The 16,105-nt window shown below is 37.7% G+C and overlaps 2 protein-coding genes across 9 annotated transcripts in view; one reads left to right on the top strand and one right to left on the bottom strand.

The window, feature by feature from the left end:
- The window catches only part of LOC147072415 (guanine nucleotide exchange factor DBS-like), a 195,122-nt gene extending 191,196 nt beyond the window's left edge, over window positions 1-3,926 (top strand). For 6 of the 8 annotated variants that reach the window (XM_085947611.1, XM_085947612.1, XM_085947614.1 and 3 more), the window contains exons 19-20: window positions 1,119-1,251; window positions 3,151-3,926. In XM_085947611.1, the coding sequence (XP_085803737.1) occupies window positions 1,119-1,251; window positions 3,151-3,242 (225 nt within the window). In that variant the 3' untranslated portion in view covers window positions 3,243-3,926. The remainder of the gene's footprint in view (window positions 1-1,118; window positions 1,252-3,150) is intronic. The other 2 variants (XR_015070703.1, XR_015070704.1) reach the window with 1 other exon arrangement.
- A 2,906-nt stretch (window positions 3,927-6,832) lies between these two features.
- On the bottom strand, window positions 6,833-10,369 carry Ak2 (Adenylate kinase 2). The gene is made up of 4 exons (XM_085946408.1): window positions 10,308-10,369; window positions 10,079-10,182; window positions 9,414-9,650; window positions 6,833-7,409 (listed from the first exon to the last, which is right to left on the bottom strand). Exons 2-4 carry the CDS (start codon window positions 10,175-10,177, stop codon window positions 7,026-7,028), a joined length of 720 nt encoding a protein of 239 aa, XP_085802534.1. The 5' UTR covers window positions 10,178-10,182; window positions 10,308-10,369; the 3' UTR covers window positions 6,833-7,025.
- Window positions 10,370-16,105: the final 5,736 nt, after the last annotated feature.

Raw genomic sequence — 16,105 nt, 5'->3', positions numbered from 1 at the left:
CATGTACATACTATAATACCCTACCACAAACTATAACATATTATTTGTATGTAAATAATGTATGACGTACTTTATTTTGAATGATTTGATAACCCATTAATTTAATAAACTGTATATTTTATAGCTATACTAATATATATATTATAATAAATTCTTTGGTGTCTACTAAAATAGTGTAATAATTATTAAAACTAACAAAGATCGATAAATAATTGGAGGACATGCATAATAAATTTGAGCAATACGTCGTCATCCTAGGATTGGTTTCTCTAATGTCCATTTTTGTTATAATTCAAAACATATCGACATTATAAAGAAATATTGTTTCATGCCTGTTTATTCAAATCCATTTCCGTAGTTGAAACCATAGAATGAGGCCGTTTGGCGACAGTCTGATCTGATATGACAGTCTGATATTGTAGCTGTCATATTTATATATCCCACTTTTCCACATAATGTCTTGTCATCTCATCTAAGATCGTTGAGGTGACAAACAGCGAATATAAATGTGAAAGGTGCTGCATCCGACTGTCATCACAGATTCGAATGTTCGGATCGGACCGGGGACAATCGGCTTGACTCGGAAACTGCCATGGCCAAACGTAATTTTGATTTCTGGAAATATTTTTATTATTCTGTATCATAAAAAAAGCCATCACTTGTTTATAAATTCCTCACTACTAACAAACATAATAGACAATGTTCTCTAAAAAAAACAGCATACAATGTATAATCGTTAGATTATCGGTTTTGAGTCAATCAGATAATCAAATGAGATCGATTACTCATTGTTTTTAAATGTATTTTAAATAGTGCAGCAATGTAATAAACAATGAAATGGTGAAAACTTTTATGAAATATTGACATTTGGCATATTGGACAAACCAATCCTAAAACAACGATGTGGCATGAAGTCTCATCATCTTACAAGCATATTTTGTTTTATCGATTTGAATATAATTTTAATAACGGAATGACCGCTTTGTGGGTATTATTGCATATGTTTTTAAAGAAAACTGATTATACATACAGGCCAAATGAATATGTGCAGCTTCTTATGTGTTTTCGATTTGCAAATGTTCATGCAAAAATCATGATATTATTTACGATTTGAACAGGCTGTAGGTAGTGTTCTGATATCGTTGGCTGATTACTGCGCAGTGGGACCTTCAGAAGTATCTCTCCGAGAGGGGGATCCACTGGAACTACTTAAAGTCGGATGCGCAGGCTGGTGGTTTGTCAAACTCATAGGTAATATATTATTGAACAATACTATTCTGAATTCCTAGTCATATCTAATAGTGACATTTTTATCTGTATAAAATGAAGTCTAAAAATTAAAATGCAAAAAGGTATTTGTCAGTAGTTGCACTTTGTATAAGGTAGAAAGATTCCGATAACATTAAACCATCTTTACAAAATAAACCGATGTGTCGACAAGAAATTAGTGTATTCATGTCAATGAAATTAGAGCAGTCTTCCAATTCTTATTATGTATACAACTGGTTTTTTCATTATGGATAGAATTTCTTTCACATTTTTGAAGACAATCTAAATAAAATTTGAGACTATGATTGTGCAGCTGACTATTCTCTATGAATTTTGTTACACTGTTGACTGCATTTTTTTCGAGTTGCAAAACAATAGTAAAAACGGAAAAGATAATAGAAAATCTTCAAAATTATCATATTTTATATGATTTATGTCACTGCAATAACATTATGAAGAAAGCCAAAGAATCGCTTGAAAGAATTAATTTAAATAATACAGTCGAGCTCGGTTATTACGATCACGGATATAACGAGATCTCGGAAGTAACGAGGAAACATTTGTTGACATTTTAGTTTTTGATTTTCTCCATAGATTTATTCACTTTTATAACAAGCTCCTTATCTCTTTATCGGATATACCGAGCTAAAATTTCGTCAAAAAATTTCTTAAAACTGTTAATGTGTGGATTGTTTAAAAACATTTCGATCCTAAGCAATAAAATCTGACCGGACAGGATGCCACCGCGCTCAGATTACGTTTATAACACTAGTTACGTGTCTAAGTACCTACCTAATTGGTGTTTTCGCCGACAAGATTGAAAAAGAATACACACATGGTTGAAAAAAAATACAAAATTTGCGAAGAAAGTAGGTACCTACCAGCGTTCATTACAATAAACAACTTCTTTTATAGTTTATGACTGCCATGCGTTTCGGGGGAAAATTCTAATTGCGAATTTATGTTTGAATTGCGACTTTTTGTGTTATATGACCGCTCATATAAAAATACCTATTCTCTGATATATCAAGTAATGCTTATAACGAGCAAATTCAGTCGGTTCCATCTTCTCCGTAATAACCAAGTTCGACTATATTATAATAATTATGTTTTAATATTAGTACTCGGTGAGCGCTAACGTGTCGGGCTATGTTGTGGGTCCCGGTTCGAATCCTGGGTCCAGCAAAAAAAATACATATTTCAATGTGTATTTGGTCTCCAGAGTATGGTTCTAATAGGTTGAGCAAATGACTAACATCCATTTCTCGTAAAAACAAAATACACCCAATTTCCAAATGTTGATACACTCCATCCCTTCTCTTGTGAAGGCCCATATGATCCTCTTAGTGTACGGTGAGTGGACAGTGTTCTACGGGTCGTGAGCAACTCAAACGTATAACCGTGTGTGAAAATGTTCATAGACAATGTCTTTTTTTGGTTTTTGAGTAGCGCACACCGCTCACGCCCCGCCACTCAGGCCATACACTTAGGATCGAACATGATAAAATAATTTACAAAAAACTAATATTATATTAATTTACAAACTTTGCTCATGTAAAAAATGCCAATCTTGCTGTCCATCTTGGATAGTCATCTAAATTATTAAAAGTTATAAGTTCAGACTCCTGCATCTAAGAATTCAAAAAACTCACCTTCGCATTTTTTGGTTCATAAAAAGTATGCAAGGCACGGTCATTCTATGCAAACTTTGCAACAAAAGTGACACGTCGGTCCTACCATGCGTGAGAATTTCGTTGCCAACTTAAATGCAAAATTTTTATTACGGCTGTGGTTCATGAAGCCTTAACTTTGCCGAGCAACTCACAAAATTTCATATTTATGTACAAGTGGTTATTATTAATGCGCATGTTTCTCGTTCAGGTGGGACAGGCGAAGGATGGGCGCCCGCAGCGTATCTGGACCACCGCAAAACCTCCCGAAGCTCTAGCAGGTCTCAGGACAGGCTCGATTAAAAGCGCTCCGCCTCGTTTATTCAACACTCCTCAGTCTAGATATCCAAATATAACAAATTTGCCTTAACTCTCTATTAATCTTTTGTAAATCTGTACACTTAGGGAAAAATCTATTATCTATCTGTCATCTCCGCTGCACTCTTGCATTCTTAATCTGAAATTCGAGCTTAGATTGTGCTCTTAGTGTTTGGCTTTAGTACTTCATTTTTATCTAGCGTAGTTTTCGTGAACTTCTCGATAAATTCCTAGACTAAAGTTAATCGACTATTTATTAGTACGACATAATAATGTCGTGTCCGGAAACTTGTACCTATGCAGTTCGCCATATCACACTTCACCGTGAAATGTTGTATCGGAAATATATGGGCGTATATTAAAGACCGTCAAACCTCTTTGGGTCGTATAGTACTGATATAAAATTCCTGTCTAAATAAAACACGGTTCTTGTCGGTTTACACTTTACAGGAAACCAGCAGCAAACAAATTTTGAAAATAGCCGATATACTGGATTATTTGTTAGGTTAGGTTAGGTTTTCATTCTTGAATTCATGAATTGTATGAGTCAGAGTATGGACCTAATAGGTTAAGCAAGTGGTTGCATCCATTTCTCGTAAAAACAAAAATCTGTTAATACAAACCTCCACACATATGGAGGCCCATATGATCTTATCAGGATTAGACATGAAAAAAAATAGTATACGGTCATCTCTTTCCGATAGAAAGCTCACAGCGAACTGTGCCACGGTGAAACGTTTTACGTACAATGTACATGTACCCTAATAATGTACCTATTTGTATCGGACGTTTCGGTGACCAAGCTAGATTATTTTACGTGAACTTTTTTCGGTTTTGAAAAGTCGCATTCGGACGGTATTGTGTAGTGTTTTAACCGTGATATTTTGAAATTAGAGAGTCGACCTCGATTGTCATAATAACAAGGTCGGCTCGTTTAGCGTCACTTAGCTTATCGCTTGTTTGATGCACTCGATTATAACATAATGTAATAATAAATTATAAACCTCTAAGTCAAAAAATAATCAGATTAATAAATATCAGTATTTACGATGACAATTATTTAAGTAACTTCAGAAATTAGTTATTAATATTCTAAAGAAACAATAATAAATATTAAGTCTTCTTAAAGAATAATAAAATTATTATCGCATTGTTATGTGGATGATAACACCTTCTCGTATTCGTACTTCTTATAGTTTTATATTATGTACTGATTAGATTTATTATTGTTTGTATGATACACTTTGTCCGAAGGAAAATACCTGTATATATTACATGTAATTAGCTTAATTATGAAAGTACAAATGTTTGTTTTGTTTAATGGAAAACTTTTTGGAACGTTGGTGAGCTCATGATAAATTAAATAGTGATCGTTGCTCTGTTATAGACTTAATCCACAAATGTATAACGTGGACACAGTTGCACTCCGCTAATGCTCTTTATCTAAAACGGAAACTGAGAAAGACGATTTTGTAACATGTGACATTATTAAAATATAACTCCGACAATCAACTCTAAAATTAATGAAAACTATACTTTCATATTTAATTATTTCTTAAATTTGATTCTTTAATCCTTATTACTTACGACTGGAATACATCAGAATAAGTTGACCACTGAGTGAGGGCGCTGCATACTAACATTTGGCATATTATTTAGTATTTGTATATACATATTACGTGTATGATTGTAAAAGACAGTGCATCTGGTCCACGTTATACATTTGTAACATAATCCTTTGCCTTTGGTATTGTTATGTAGTCAACTATTTATTGTTGTTAGAATGCAACTGCTAGACTGTATGTTTTATCATGTTTATATTTATAGATTATAAAAAATCAATAAAATAAATAATCAGATATCTTAATCGTTTTCTTCCTGAGGAGTTTCTACTGATATTGTATATTCTTTAAAAAAATGATGTAAACTACACTGCCCTTCTAAGGAAGAAGGCAGTAACTCGCAAAATTTGTGAAATTGAGTTATGGATGCCATCCGTTAGGTAATTTTTAAAGCTATATATTCTGTTAACTTTAAAATCAGTATTATCACTAAAATACCGTTAAAATCCTTAGTGAAAAAATAGACATCTAAAATAATACATTTTTTTTTAGCAAAAAGGCAGTAATTGCACCCATTCATTGCAGTTACTGCTTGTTTATTATTACTTTGTTCGTATTTTAATATCCTGCTAATAAAAATTACCACCGTTTTTTATTTATTCACAGTACTAAAGTTTTAAAGTTTGAGAAAAAACACATTATGTCATTTATCTCGAAAGTGTATGAGAGTCAGTTACTGCCTTTTTCCTTAAAAGGGCAGTACATACACTTTGCGATGTAAATCAACGCCTTGCCATGAGTTTTTTCCCCACATATTTAAACTACTTAACAGAAAAATGTTGTAGGTACATGGTGTGTAAAACTCCCACCTCCGCACCCGTTATGTATATGCAGTGTTGTAGAGTGGAAATCTGATTCTTCGTGCCCGGAATTCATGTTTTCCCGCAATTTATTTTAACAAATTCAATGCATGCAAATCATTTAAGAGCGTACTTCCGTGAAACAGCAAATAATTTTCAACAGTAGGTGTGACGAAATTTCGCAATCGGAGACCGACAGTCGAGGTGTCTGCACATTGATTTGTTTTGTCATGGCGTCGGATGAATATATTCTTAAATTGTGTAAAGATGACTAAAAAACTTTACATACATGTACTTGAAAAAAAAAACATGTCAATGAATATACTATTATTATTAGTAATATAACAATAAACATAACATTAAATGGACGCATGTTGAATTTTTAGGACAAATTATATTTCGTTCGGCACGTGTCATTTGCACAATCCGCGCATCGCCTAGCCACGACCTTTTTAGACCAAGCCTCAACTCAACTGAAGTTATAGCCTTAAATGAATTCCAGACGCGTTTGTGAATTCCTTTTTATAGGCATGTCTGCAATGCTTATGACCAAGGTTACACAATGTGATTGCATGAGTTTATTATTTTTTTTACCTGTTCAAATAATGCCGCAGCAAAGAAAAACATTTTCAATTCAGGAAAAAGGAAACATTCTCAGGTCAAACACAAACCAGGGAACTCAGAAATAATGGGGACTGAAATACCTAATGGGTAAGGAGAAGCAGGCAACCGATCTCGAGTAAGGAAGAATACAGGATAAATTTAAACACGTGTCAAGAATCCGTCTTACGTCGAATACTAACAACTGCTCTCGGTTTATGCATTGACGCTCATTTAGTATTGGTGTATTACATACACTATTGTACGTCTACAATGCGGGTTTCGTTTTCCCACACCTTTGCGACACCCACACATTCAAAATTCTATGTCAAAATTTACTGTATTGGTATATAGCCTATCGGAATTCTATTTATTATCTGTTCTGTGCTAATTCTATTTTTTAGATTTACATAACTATGCTGATAACATTACACTTTTAAAGATAGCTGGGTTTCAATGTTCAACTAATGCAACTATGAGCCCATAACCATTCACTGTATTTAATTCTGTTTGTAGGTATTTATTTAAAAAAAAAAAAAAAAAAAAAACAATCTTTATGATTTAAAATAGAAACTTGTATTTACAGGGCAGACCAAAAATAGACAAAAATATCTAAATTTCAACAAAACTTGTTCATAAATTATTTTCATTCATTGCATTTAACATATTTCGTGCTCAAAAATAGAGATATCAATCAAATAATTAATATTTACATCAATTCCGAAACAACAATACGGTGCGTGAGTTTACAGAGCTTTTCGAGCGGCATTGCGTCTCAAGAATATGCTGTCTATTCTGCTAAACACGTCTTCTGCCGTCTTGGACGCGTCGACCCGATAATGCAAACCCTTGATCGCATAATAGTCCACCAAAGGTCTCGTCTGGGTATGATATGATTTCAACCGTTGCGTTAATGCGGCGGCATTATCATCGGAGCGCTTGATCAGCTGTTCTCCGGTGATATCATCAGTCATGGGTTTCTTGGGCGGATGGAATTCTTCATGGTAACTCCGTCCGCTGGCAGTGTGGATGAGTCGGCCAGTTATCCGCCGCACCAACAGAGAATCATCTATGCCGAATTCTATGACGGCGTCCAGGGATGTATTCCGTTTGTCCAACAATTGATCTAGCTATAACAAAATAAATGCAATATATAAATATTTGAAACGATCATTGATTTACCACATAGAATATGTTTTTAATTAAATTCGGATAAGACTGACGCACACATAGTTTTTGATATTATTACGTTGGTCAACTTATTGGCAGTATGAAGCCAATGAGATATCATTCCATTGATATTATAAAGCAGTTTCCCATATGAGTGTTTCCATAAAACAAACATAAATCATTGAAAAAGATTGATTCCGTATCTTGTTGATGAATATGTTATTTTCATTTTTTAATCTTCATACATTTGAAAACAACTGTACTTACATTGAGAATATAAGCGTCTAATTCTATTGCTACTGTGTCATCCAGGGCCCACTACAGTCAGGCCGTGACATGACACTGTTTATAGAAAATGATGATTGTTGCATATTGAAATAAATAGTAACAATTTGAATAAAATATGCAATTGAAAATCTTCATTATTGCGAACCGTTTACTGCATTGCATCTGAAGATAATCAATAACTACTACTATCGTAATTCGCAATTCAGTACCACAATTTAAATATAGTCAGCCTTTGGGGTCATTCATAAATGACATTGCGATTTCTTATATTTCTGTCTCCCTATCGTCACATAATCATATTTTTAATAACCCCTCTTTCCCTGTCGCCATAAATCATCACATTATATCAGACCCCCCCGCTTAGGGTGTGATGCCATATATGGACGAACCCTTATGCACACTGAAATAATGTAAAATTTTTCTTTTCAACGCGCTAATTGAACAATCACGGTTGTATTTCTCCGACATCAACAATCTTACAATACATTGATCATTAATTCGATGGAAGTATAGTAAAATTAAAAATGTAATTTATCAAAAAAAACCTAAATGCAAATCTACAAATTTTAAAAATAAATTATTGACAAAACGATTAATATGGTTATCTTCAAACCATATCATCATTAAATTAAGGAGCAGATTAACATTATCAATGAAATGACCGAGATATGGCTATATCTTTGAATATTGTAAGAATCTACCAAAAGTAATATAATAAAACTGTATTTAAAAAACGTTGATTTACCTAGTATTTTCTAAACAAATTCGTTTACGCACAACAGTCATTTGTTTTTTCCTAAATATTGTTTGAGGGACAGGATTAAATGAATACAGACAACATAGAATTCAAAAATGAGTTAGAACCAGTTTAAATGTCAACATAATATTATATTATGCGTGAAACAGGATTAAAGCATATAAGCGTTTTAGTCGTAACTTTTGATTACATTCCATAATATTGTCAATTTCATAGCAATGTATCGAATTTGAAAGTTTAGGCCTGACTTGTCCTCTGAACAATAAACATAAAGAAATATAAATATTTTTTCTTGTATTAAGCGTCAATTACATTGAGCTATTTTACGAGCTGTTTGTTGGCGAATTTACAATCTGCCTGTAAAGTCGCCCTGTGTAATCATCGAACAAGCTAACAAGCAAATTGTAAACACTCTACTGAGAAAAGTTGAAAGCCGGTCAACTTTACACGCTACACGCCGGCGTATGGACCTACTGCGTGTGCGCAGTAGCAACCTCCTGGCTCCCGGTAAAAAACGAACTACGTTCTGTCAAAATAGTCGCTGGCTTGTGGCTTCTCAGCGAATGGAAAGTTTTGTGTGTCATCATCATAATCGCAGTAGCTGAATCACCCGCTATTACATTCGCCAACAAACAGCTCGTAAAGTAGCTCAATGTAATTGACGCTTTAGGACCTACCAACAATGGATTTTTTAAGAACAAAACCTCATTCACATAATGTGTTTTCTCTTGAGTATACTCAACTCACCAAGTGATGAAGTGATGCAGTGCACGAAGTGCTTATATTTGTTCAATCCTCAACACCTGATTTATCTTGCCTGTAAAGTGAATCGAATGGACGAATCACTGCAATATGCCTGTCATTTTTCTTCCACGCATTTATTTTCTTCTTTCACTATTACTTTAAATATTTTACAAACCTTTTCGGCTTGCGGTACAGTCCTCGGGAATCCGTCCAGCAGAAATCCGTTCTTGCATTCGGGTTTGTCCAAATTAGTGTCAATCATGTTGACAACGAGGTCATCGCTGACCAGTTTTCCCTCATCCATCACCTTCTTGAGACGTTTGCCGAGATCCGAGCCTGATGAGATCTCCGCACGAAGCATGTCGCCCGTGGATAAGTGACACACGCAATACTTCTTCTTCAGGAGAGGAGCCTGCAAACGGATTAATGTAAGATGTAAGCGGATGATTGAGTCATACATTTACATCGTCTGTGTATTATGGATCATTTCGCAATAATTATTGGTTAGTCATTTTCGAAGAAACATTTCTGAATTATGCACAATTAATAAGAATATTATAAAACCAAAAATTAATATAAGTACTTAATAATATGTAACAATTATCAAGGGAATGCAATATCCTCAACAAATAATCCTGTATGAGAAATACACTTAATTGAGCTGCTAGGTGTGAGGTAAATTGTTATAATTTTATCACATAATCACTTTGAAAATCATTTAGCACTGGGATGGAATCGATTATCTAATTTAAAAGATGCCATTGAGGCAGATTTCGAGGGAAATCTTATAATCCACAACAGGATATTATATGAATTAAGTATTTTAGCTTAACCTCTCACCTGAGTACCCTTTCCAGATCCAGGAGGACCAAGCAGGATGGCGTTAATACCATTCTGTACATGGCTGACCTGTTCTTTTAATGACGTTGCAGGCGGCATCCTCTCTAAAAAATAGAGAATATTTAATGATGATTTCTACGGCACTTTTATTTCACATACAACGAAATCTCAATAATTGCACGTTTAAAACATAAAACGTTAATAAACCGGAGAATCAAAGTTCACTCACCTGACCAAGTATTATCGGAGGATCAAAAGAAGTGTTCCCAGTGCCAATTTCCACGGTGAAATGACAGCCATAGATAATATACATAAATGACAGCTTATGCCGATGAAACTACTTCAAAACATAAATTCCCCACTGTAATAGACAATATCATTACTTAACTTTTCAATGTTCAATCGCAACCACGTAAAATCCTTATAAGTTTCTATAAAAATCGTAAAAAATGAAAGGAGTTTTACCTACCAACAAAATATTATTCATGTTGACTTTGAAGTCCTTGAGATAGGGTTTGCTCTTTTTTCTTCGCGTGAGGTTAATCTACTAATTTATTTTCCTTTTTCTTGTCGTTGGTCATTCCTCCCTTTTTATTTACTGGTCATACCCGCGCGTCTATTTTTTATGTAGGGAGTTTGGGACCCCTTTGTCTTCATTATGATATGGCTCAAGGAACCAGGTAGAAGTTACCTGGACTTCAAAGTCAACATGAATAATAAGAGTTTTATTTGTAGGTAAAACTCCTTTCATTATTCGAATTTGACTTTGAAGTCCTTGAGATATCTGTTTGTTATCACCTGGTGTTGGGTATGCCAAATTCCTGTATGTGACAATGATTCATTGACGAGGTATAGACCATCGTGACTTTCAATGTATATGGTTGAATAGAGAAGTTAATGGGTTCTTTTCCTTTCTGATGGTGGTGTGTCCATCGTTCTCTGGTAGTTGTCGTGAAATGTCGACTCACTACGCCAGTTACCTCTCTTTAATATATCATCTATTGGGTATATTTACAGTTTAAGGAAGCCACCACTGAGCGGATACTGCCTGGTGGTTCTTTTACCCCTGCTTCCAACATTACTGACCGTATCCAATTCCCTATAACTGTCCTGGTGGCTGGTTTTGGTGGTCCTCTTGAAGATATAAATAATTCCGAAATATCCCCACCTTCCTCTCTCCTTAGGTTTGACATGCAATGACGTCCCTAGACAAAATGCCGCCCCTAGGCACCGCCAAAATGTCGCCCCATTTTTTATAAATTATTTTTTATCATCCTTTCTTGACTTCAACATCTAATGTAACTAAGTATGTACCAATCTATAATTAATACCTATAATTCACAAATCTGCACATATCATTACTGATCATAAAGGACGTGACGTCCAAGAACAACGGAAGTAAACTAGACATCGCGAACCCCCGGGGAAAATTACAGTCCTATTAAACCTTTTATGTTATTTATGTACATTTTTTTTTCGAACAAGTGAGCTGAATTTTTGAATGGAAAGATATTTCCGTTATTACTAAATTAATGTACCTATTTCTATATAATATGTCTAATGATTCTCCTCAATTTGCCGCCCTTCGAGTAACTGCCGCCCCCAAGCGATGCCCAATCTGTCTACCCCCACGGGACCTCACTGTTGACATGCAGACGAATTTCCGTAACCAGAATACTGGGTCGATGTTTTGACACGTCGAAGCGCTTAGCTTCCATTCCGATTGACGATGCTTGGCGGTATCTGTCTTTGCGCCAAACATTGGCCATACAATTACGTGGTCACCTCTATCCACTCATCCATTGTCTACTATTACTAAGTAGTGTGAGGCCATGAACCCTTCGTCCCGATGCGAGAAGCAGCCGAGTAGGTAGCTGTCCTGCGAGACGTTTCGAATAGGTTGTACTCCACCGGTGCTGTTTTCCTAAGATGATCTACCACTCGTCCTGGATCCCAATCCGGTGGGTTGACAGGTTTCGTTTTATGTACCGAAATTGCCTGTAACATATTGTGTTGTACTACCAAGTTGATGCTGATATCTACAATGATAATCGATTTGCAAAATGTGGCTATGGCTGACCTATGCACCAGGATGGTGTTGTACGACACACCCTCCATGTTGTGCAAGTAGCCTAGGTATCTGGCCAATTCCATTGGTTGAGGGATATTATGATTCATTAGATTCATGTTACACCATGTCATTGTCTTCCATTTGTTACAAGCTGGTTTGTAAGTTTTTAGAGTCAAAAGCCGCCATCTGGAAGTAAGGAGTGCCCTTTCTTCCTCTATTCAATTTAATGTTATTTCACCCCACCCGAAATTATCCATAGTTAAAGGGACAGGTCCTGGGTCCTTGGAGGTGGACGGTTGGTCTCCATACCTACTAGTGTCGTATGTAGGTGAGGCATTGTATAAGGAGGTACTATCACCCTTTTTTGTAAGTCCACTCCCCAAAAGCATTGTTTCCAGCCCAGTGCCACTAGTAAGTAGGTACTTCCCTTTTACTGAGTTCAGGTGCGCTAGGACTCGTGAAAGTAAGTTCGGTGGGGGAAATATCCACGCCAGTCTGAAGTTCTATATTCGGCTGAAGGCGTTGTGAAACAGCGCGCCACCGTCTGTAACGTTTCGTGACACATACGTTGCAACGACATGTGCTGTTTCGCTTGCGAATAAATCCACCTCGGGAACACCCCATCTTTGAAACAGCGGGGTGGTTGCGGTGTTGATGAGGTGCCATACGGGAATGAGTTATCTGCGGGAGAGATGATCTGCCACGCATTTGTAATTTCTGCGGAAGTATTGTGCAGTAAACGTGATGTTGGCTCGACTGGTAAATACTAGTATCTGTCGGCATAGCGCGAGTGGAGAACTACAAGGTTTGTCCTTGGAGAAACAAAAGTAACAATGAGGCAGCTTAGAATACTACTTCATTGTTGGGTTTCTTTTTTCAAAGACGAACACTTAGAACCTTATAGTATTCGGCTCGCGATATATTTAGGAGGGTGACAGATTTTGTGCCGCCCTCGCTGTTGATGCATGCCACCACTGTTTTGTTGTCAGAAGCAGATCTGATCCTATGATTGATTGTACCCGAGATTGAATTGCAAACATTTCCTTCCTGTTGGAATGCCATGCCATGCTAACTGGTCTTGTTCCCACGTACCTGATAGGTGGTGTTCATTCAGTTGGGCTCCCTAGCCTGTGTCGGCTGCGTCTGTCATCAGGAAGTGATTGAACTCTGAGGAGCCTATCACCTGGAGCCACCACATGATGTCCTGTTAGGCCTGTGGTGGGATTGTCGCCTATTGGCGAGAATGGGACCTCGACAATATTGATGACTGGAGCTTTGTAGCCGTCGGCAATGCAACCTTCCTCGTGGAAGTAGTATGCGAAGTTAAGTCGCCCCAGAAGGGATTGAACAAAGAGATTTCTCTTTGGGATTGAACATGTACCTGCCTGAGGGACCAACTGCCTTTTTGTACCTGCGTTGTGTCAAATCTGAGGATCCTATCGCCTAGGGCCACCACATGATGTCCTGTTGGGCCTGTGGTGGGATTGTCATCAATTGGCGAGGATAGGACCTCGGCCATATTGATGACTGGAGCGTTGTCTGCAATACAACCTTCCTCGTGGAGATAGGATGTGAAGTTGAGTCGCCCCAGAAGGGATTGGATATATGCCTGTCTGAGGGACCAACTGCCTTTTTGTACCTGCGTTGTGTCAACTCTGAGGATCCTATCGCCTAGAGCCACCACATGAATACGTGTATTAATTAAGGCGCTAAGTACCAAAAACATAAAAACTGACATTTTTATAGAAAAATGTTCTACATACCAACGCCAATAACTTCAACTATAGTCTAAGTGCCTCAAGCAAGTCAAAAAAATACAGCAAAATAATGGTGTAAGTAGCACTGCAGTGGTCAACGGCATTCAATATAAAATAGCTGACGATGGTGTGTTGACACTTGCGAGTTCTTAATACCTAAAATTATAGAAGCTGCCGTGATTGCTTCACACTGTAAAACTACATTTTTCAAAAGGTCTGCTTCATGAAATTTTACTGCAATGACTCGGTATTTTGTAACTACAGGCAATACTACTTTTTGATACTTAGAGCCTTATTTAATACACGTATTCACATGATATCCTGTTGGGCCTGTGGTGGGATTATCATCAATTGGCGAGGATGGGACCTCGGCCATATTGATGACTGGAGCGATGTAGCCGTCGGCAATGCAACCTTCCTCGTGGAGGTAGGATGTGAAGTTGAGTCACCCCAGAAGGGATTGGATATGTGCCTGTCTGAGGGACCAACTGCCTTTTTGTACCTGCATTAGCAGATGGTGACGGAGTGCTACACACTTCTCCGGCGACAGAAACCTCCGCTTGCTGTGTGTGTCCCACATGATGTCCAGGAACCCTCATTGTTGGCTTGGCTACAGACAGGATCTTTTAATAATTATTAACCACCCTAAAGACTATAGGAAGGTTATCCTGTATTCCACCTGAACCGAGACTGTTTCTCGGATTGGTTGGCTACTAAGAAGTCGTCTGGTAAGTGAATATTCTCAGTCATTCTTTCGTAGGCGTTCAGCGACCCAATTGGTCAGGGATGCAAACATAATCGGAGCGGCTGACAGCACGAACGGGAGACACGTGAATTGTAAGAGCTCCCCTTGGTAGGTTAGTCGAACGAATCGACGATGTTGAGAAGTCATGGGTACCTGGAGGTACGTCTGGCTTAGATCTATGATTACTAGCCAGTCTTCTGTTTGTAAGACGGCTGGAACCTCGTAATGGTGAATTAGTTTGAATGGCATTGGCTGTAGGAACGCATTCAAACGCTTTCGGTTGAAAACAGGGCATAGGGTCCCGTCTTGTTTCTTGATCAGAGACAGGGTTGAGAGAAAACTGGGGGTTGGGCCCGCTTCTTTTAGAACCCCTGAGTTCTTCAAGTCCTCGATATCGAGAGTGACCTCTGCTGATTGTTGCGTTTGAAATTCTTTCCGTAAAAGTAAAGAAGGACTTACCAATGGTGGTGTCCGCACAAAAGGTATGCGGGCTACGGCTATTATTTTTACCAATGTTGGGGGTGGTACACTACGCCATCCAGACTCCCCGAAAGTCTCTTAGGCGGCCCCCAATGTTGTTGGTCGTCTAGATGCGGTCACCTCCGCTTAGAGTACGGATCCATGGCGGAGCCCGTACCTCCGATGGAGAACTCCCTTCCCACAGGACGTCGCCCCTTGGGAGTACCCCGGCCATAATGTGAGTTCGAGGGCCTACCGAGACTCTGAGCTCGGAGGAATCCTTTATAGTGCCTCCCGAGTGAAGGTATCCTTCCGGTAAGGATCTGAGTCATTTTCTCGCAAATTTTATTATGCGTTGTCCCCAAACACCTCTTCGATTTTTTTGGTACAGGTCCAACGCTGTTATGATGTTTTGAGGATTGGTTGCCCAATCCACTAACCATTGCATACCCTTCCAGAAGCTGTCCCGTTGGGAAAACATCGCATTCTGGAGGGCCGCGATGGTCCTCTCCGTCAGATGGTTAGCTGATGACGAGTGGTCGCACCGACGCATCTTGTCATTTAGACCTAACTCTACGACCATAGGGGCCGCCAAGAATTGTTTTTTTTTTTTTTTTGGCGTTGTGCCACTCCTTGCCGGCCCCCCTGCTGAAATATGGTACGTAACGAGGATACCTCAAACATCAGTATCTTAATCGACGCTCTTAAGTTGAACTTTTTCTCCTGTAGCAGTTCTGCTTCGCCGTCTGGTGTTGTTTTTAGAATATCCTCCTCACGGTCATTCAGATGTTGCGCCATAATCACTGATCACTTAACTATCACTTAACTATCACTTAACGTTCGTCCAAGATAATTTTTTTTTTTGATAGTTAGAATGAACTGTCAGACGCAACATGTAAACAATAAGAAAGTCAAATCCAGAATGAAGACAAAGGGGTCCCAAACTCCCTACATAAAAAATAGACGCGCGGGTATGGCCAGTAAATAAAAAGGGA

This window comes from Rhyacophila brunnea, unplaced genomic scaffold (assembly GCF_057557595.1).
Source record: "Rhyacophila brunnea isolate RB1 unplaced genomic scaffold, BYU_Rbru_1.0 scaffold_2, whole genome shotgun sequence".
Lineage (NCBI taxonomy): Eukaryota > Metazoa > Arthropoda > Insecta > Trichoptera > Rhyacophilidae > Rhyacophila > Rhyacophila brunnea.
The sequence above is the reverse complement of the archived record's forward strand: the minus strand, read 5'-3'. Positions and strand labels throughout refer to the sequence as shown.